General features: G+C 41.6%; 1 protein-coding gene across 10 annotated transcripts in view; it reads right to left on the bottom strand.

Annotated features, from left to right (window-relative positions):
• Nucleotides 1–1,542: 1,542 nt before the first annotated feature.
• Nucleotides 1,543–6,000, bottom strand: part of LOC144082182 (rho guanine nucleotide exchange factor 9) — a 35,192-nt gene continuing 30,734 nt past the window's right edge. For all 10 annotated transcript variants that reach the window (XM_077609111.1, XM_077609112.1, XM_077609113.1 and 7 more), the window contains 3 exons: nucleotides 4,952–5,195; nucleotides 4,391–4,459; nucleotides 1,543–2,197 (listed from right to left, as the gene is read on the bottom strand). In XM_077609111.1, coding sequence (XP_077465237.1) covers nucleotides 2,022–2,197; nucleotides 4,391–4,459; nucleotides 4,952–5,195 — 489 coding nt within the window. In that variant the 3' untranslated portion in view covers nucleotides 1,543–2,021. The remainder of the gene's footprint in view (nucleotides 2,198–4,390; nucleotides 4,460–4,951; nucleotides 5,196–6,000) is intronic.

The raw sequence follows: 6,000 nt of genomic DNA, 5'->3' as shown, positions 1-6,000 counted from the left end.
TTCAAATCTGCCTGTGAAACTGAATAGATAATCACTAGTGGAATGCTGGAAGGCACTGTTAGATAGCATCTCTCTTCTCCGCAGCACAACGGGCCAGTAAGTATGCATGATTGTGTGTCTCTGTGTGCGTTTGCATCTGCGGGGGGTGAGAAGGTGTGGTGGGTGCAGCACTGGACCTGAGGTTATCATGGTCTAGGAACCGTATGTCGGTGGTGAAGGGAATTATCTTCCAGAACAGTCCGACTGGAAGAGACAGCGCTCATCCATGTCCCAACTTTCCTGACTAAAACAAAACAAAGATTGTTCAACATGCAAATGAATTGCAAGGTCTTATCCTTGGAAGTCATAATGCCTATTTGAAGGCAAAGAAATTACGTAGAAGAAAATACTGAGAAACTCTTTCATATTGAGTAATACATTAAATGTCATGGCACACTGATCGCAAATCGAATTTTTGTGTCCATTAAAACAAGGTCAAAATATGCTCACACACCTTAGACTGCTGTTTTGCTTACATTCCGACGGTGGCGACGAACAAGTCTTCTCGTGAAGATTTGCAATCCTACAAGCATCTTGTTGATTGTGGATTGTAAAATTTGACCAGGCCAGAGCCTTTGGGAAATTTGATGTGCCAGAACATGGATCAGGTCGGAATAAACGACATGAGATGGTTGGGGAAGGGGTGAGGTGATCTCAAGATTTGAAGTCTGTGCAGAATGACGCTTAAACCCCAATCAAAAAAATGCATTCATCCATCCATACTCATCTCGCTCCTTCTCTACTAAAATCTTTTCTTCTTTGTTTTGACCTTGCGATGGTGAGGGGTCTACCTTATTTTACTACAGCCATCCATGCACATCCATCGTCCACCAAAAAGTACTCAGCCGTGTCGTGCTGTTTTCCAGTGTGAGCAATACACGTTAAGTTAAAAACACAATGATGACAACAACAACAAAAAACAAAATTGAAACCATTTTAGAGATCAACCTTCTTGCTACCTCTCGGTAAATTTCAAGAGGTGGGACGTGCTCTTTCCAAACAGTCCGTGAGCTGCCAGCACAGTGCTACAGGGATGGTCTCTGGGGAAAGTGGGGAGGGGCTCTGGCACCAGGCAGGCGCAACGTAGCCTGCCTATCTCCTGCTCCCAGCAGGTTCATCTGAGCGGCAAGCTCTCCACAAGCCACAGCTTTCGACCTTATGTTTGATGGATTATGAATACCCTGTCAAATCTGCTTGGTGAAATAATGTTTATACACTATACCTTTGACATTCCTGCTATTGATTTGTTACTGCAGCTGTCATATCATAACCTGTGGCGGGTTTCTAAAGGATAGAAACGCTTCCTTTGACTCATGTGGGCTAAGCAGGTGAGCAAAGAGATAAGAGATAAGATGAGAGGGTGACAGAGAGAGGGCGACATCGTGACGAGGGGGCTACTAAAGAACGAAAAGAGGGGAAATCCAAATACGGACGTGAGTTGGGAAAAAGGGCTCTGTAATTAGTGTTGACGCCCAAGCAAGTTGAACCTTGGCGAGCACCGTAGACCCGTCGTTATTTGGCCACACATTCACAAGAATGCAACACGCAACCTCACATGCAGCACAGCAAGATCTTGGACACATTCAAACGACGACCCGGCGCTGCCCGGCGTGTCTTCACACAATGGATTTTAAAGAGGAAAATGACGACAATCTCTAAGAATTCCAGGACATTCAGATGGTGTGATGTTACAGGTAAGTTGCAGTATTCAAGTGAGAGCGCAAGTGACGGTTGACTCTGCTGTAGAAGCATGAGAACTAAGGTTTTCAACATGTATGAATTGGTAGCTTTTATTCTTCCCCTCTCCAGTCTGTGTACGTCCTCAGTCCTCTTGCTGCTTTCAGCCACACCCAATAATGACATTGGTCCTTAATTTTGAAAGTCTCAAGTCAGTGTGTTCTTGTATTTTCTTCATTGTGGGACAAGATCATACAGTGTATAGTGCTTCTAAGAAAAAAATAGCTGGTCCTTTAGAAGGGTCTCTATTTCTTAAATGGAGCTAATCTACTAAAATTCTGCCAGAAAGGAGCCTGGCCTCTTTTGGATTGACTGAATTCAAAAACCTCTCCTTGTGCCATGTCCTCTGTTACCTCATACTGCCCCGCGCTGAGGGGTTCCTGGGGGGGTGGGTACGAGGGGGGCGTGCACCTGTTTACACCTGGAGGAGCAGCGAGTGCAGAAAAGCAAGAAAGGGGTAGGGGGGGGGGGGGGGGGGGTTGGGGTCAAGGGGACAAGGAGGCAGCATAGGCACAAAGCAAAGAGAAAACAATTGTCAGTATTGTCACTGAGCCACTCGGCAACACAACATCGATTCATGCGGCCACGGCACACGAGCGCACGCATAAAAATGAGATTCCATTAGTTACATTCCTGCATGTAAAAGCAGAAATATGATTGTGATGATTGTTGAAGAGGATGGGTAGTGGGTTTCAGCATTAATGATGACACAAGTTAGACTAATGATGCTATTCAAGCAAAGTCTGTTCCATACAAACAAGAGGCCCAAAACGTCACATCCTATACTATGCGGGCAACCGAGCTTTTGGACAACAGACATTTCTGTGCCCTGTTTGTTGACAGCACATTTGTTTGAATAGCACCCTCAACACTTGAGGAACACAAAAAGTGGTGGTGGTGAAAATAAAGCCTTGGAGAAAGCTGCCAATAATATGCACTTCACTAAATTCTACCATGTAGTATGTCATTTAGCTAGTCTAGAAGCATTACAGGTATGCTGGAGTAGTTCCAAACTAGTAAAGATCTGGAGGTGAAAGATTCCAAAGTTGCCATGGCATCTCAGAAATACATACAAAAGGATGGCAAACATTGTGCTTTGTTACAGGTGTTTTGTCAAACACGGTTTCAGCAGCAGTTGAGTTTTAGAAGATGCTGTTTCTCTGAGATACTGCAAGTGATAATGCTTATCAGCACATTGGACAGTGACTGCATGCTCCAGTGCCAACGGTAATGACAACACTTCCCAATGCTGTTTTAGCAGTTGCCATGGCATCTTATTGTGCTAGTTCTAAAGAGAACTGTTTTGCATATACCTTTATCATTTTCAAACCATGCCCATACAACATGGCTCTCTTTCTCAAGATGAAATCTATAAATGAATCTGAAATTCAAGAGAGTACTTCACCTTGTGCCAGCCTTGTACACATTCAGCACATACACAACATTTACTTGTGACCGACATCTAGGAGAGTTGACGCCAGAGAGAACATTCAGAAGTGTTCATTGGTTAATTCATTCATTGATGGATGATTTGATTAAGCTAACGTGCAAATGGACAGCGAGAACATCAACTACGGTGAAAAAACAAACAAAAAGAAACAAAACACAGAGACCAAGACTAAAATGGCTAGAATGCAAAGAATGACACCAGGAATTGTGACATGTGGACCCAGTGTTTGGTGAATTGGTTCTAGCATCTAGAAAACATGTATTTTTTCTTCACTTAATTATTACGTGGTTGGCTTTGACTGACAACTTACTGAGTTGAGTTACACAATTCCAAGTGGAAAACTGCCACTAATAGACATTTAATTGTTTCAAAGAGAACAAAATTAAAAAGAGAGGAAATATCTTTGATGTCTTAAGAATAGTAGAACTACTCATAAATTAAACAATAAACAGATAATGAGTACATTAATAAATAGAACAATCTTTATAATGTTTAAAGACAAAAAACAAATGCAATACACTGATGCACTTATGTATCTTATAATCATTTTAAATCTTATTATCTATGAAGATAAACTCGTTCATTGATATTTCCTTTAGCTTAGATTAATCTGAAAAATCCGGTCCGGCAAAATCCGGTGTTAATCCTACACAGTATCCAATCTAAACTAGATCCAGCCATAAAGTACACGGTGAATCTTTGGATATTAAAATCAAGTCAAAACCAACCCACATTTGACTTGACTGAGTAAAAAAAAATACATTACTACACGTTGATAAACCTTTCTCAAACATTTGTTGAATAGAAATATCTAGGATCCATGTCCCATAAAACGGGTGCCATCTTTAAAACTCAATACTTCATGCGAACAGTCCCTCTGTCTTTTCATTGATGTTTAAAAGCTGCTTTTAGTACATGTGGCGAGTCATCGTAATGTGAGCAGACACACAATTAACTGTAATTAAAGACTGAAAGCATTCCATCTACTGTTGTTTTCCAATTTGCTAGTACACCCATCCTAAAATGCATGTTTTGTGTTAAAGACAAATTAAAGAAAGGAAATATGAAAGCAGGTTGAAAGAACAGTAAACAACGATGAGAAGACAGAGCACATCAGCGGTGAAAAGAAAATGGAAATCACCTGATATCTTCTTGTTGCCTCACCTTTCTGTTTGGTCACTTTTCTCACTGTCATGGCTGCTTGCCGCTTCTGATACTCTGAGATCTCAAAACCTAAACAGCACAAACCAAAGTAGGTTCTGAATATTAGGTGGCAACACTGAAAAGTAGTTCAGAAAAGTAAAAAAAAAACGCTTTCAGAAAATTCAAAGGATGTGAAGGCCAATTTGAAAACATTCTACTTTCATTTTTTTAAAGAGAGGATTGGAATTGAGAAAAAAATATATATTAGGAGGAAACCGGAGGACCTGGAAAAATCCTTGGAACCGGGATTGAACCCTCGATCTCAGAACTGTGAGGTGCACATGTTAGCCACTCTACTATCGGACCACCTAGATATATATTATTATATGTATACTATATTATATTGAATGAATCATTTCGCAAAGGTGTCAAATGCATCCCACACTTGAACATGGCCTGTATTGTACTGTACGCTACATGAGAAATAGTCTCAAAAAAAAACCCTTTAATACATATGATAAATGACTGACGTGGCTCTTCCCACTGTGAATGAAGCAAATGCCTTCGAAAAATGTGACTAACCTATTTTCTCATCCTCCTGCACCATTTTCCTCTCTTCATGGAAAGCCCTGAGCCAGCGAATCTTCTCCTCCGGCTTCTTGGCCAGGAAGATGTGGATCTCGTCACTGTCTTTGTTGCACAATTTGAAGGCGTTCTTCACACTAACATTGAAGTCATCGTCTCTACCATCAATGGCATCCCGCACCTCGTAGCGATCCATGTCGATGCGACCCTTATAGTAAAGAATGTCTCGTCGTATCAGATCCTATTGAAATAGACACAAAGACACGTTGCATATAAATGTGCAAGTACTGGTGTATGGTGTGTTTGTGTATGTTTGTGTGTTTAATTTTTTCTGGCATGTTAACAAGCCACCTTGTATTGATATCAGGCAGCTTGTCTTATGTAACACTTTCCATTCCCGTCTCCTTTTTCACATTGAGGGATGCCAAAAATAAGCGTATCAACAGTACCCTTAACAGTGGCATATTTAAGTGTATTGTATCAAAGCCCATACAAAGCAGTACGGTTATTTAAATATGTTTCAACTTTTTGAAGCCAAAAGACAAGGTACCTACCACAATCAACTTTTTTTAGACAGATTCTAGATACCATAAACACAAGTTCGCTTATCACTTAATTTGTGTGAATGTGGATATTTTTGAAGCAGACAAAAAAGGGAATATAGTGGTAACATTTATGATTCATGGCAGGGGGCAGTGTTCCCTCTAAGCTGCGCGCGTGCGCAATTGCGCACTACTCTCGTCTTCGCTGCGCAGCAGCAATCATATGGCGCGCATTTTACCCCTTTCCCCATGATGGCGCCGTTTAAGCGGCAGCAAGTGGCAGTAGCTCTGTCCACTTATGTTTTTCGTGTTTTACAGCATGTTTTACATGAAAAATGGACAGGTCGCCGAATGGACGTTCCGCCGAACGTTCATTCGGCGACCTGCCCGTCTGTCAAACGTCCGTCGCCGAAACGTCTTTAGGCGAATCATCCGAGTACCGATGATGTCGCTCACACTGGTACTCAGTGCGCTCAGGGAGGTTGACTTTCTACTCAGACCAAC

Source organism: Stigmatopora argus, chromosome 9, assembly GCF_051989625.1.
Source record: "Stigmatopora argus isolate UIUO_Sarg chromosome 9, RoL_Sarg_1.0, whole genome shotgun sequence".
NCBI classification, from domain to species: Eukaryota; Metazoa; Chordata; class Actinopteri; order Syngnathiformes; family Syngnathidae; genus Stigmatopora; species Stigmatopora argus.
The sequence above is the reverse complement of the archived record's forward strand: the minus strand, read 5'-3'. Positions and strand labels throughout refer to the sequence as shown.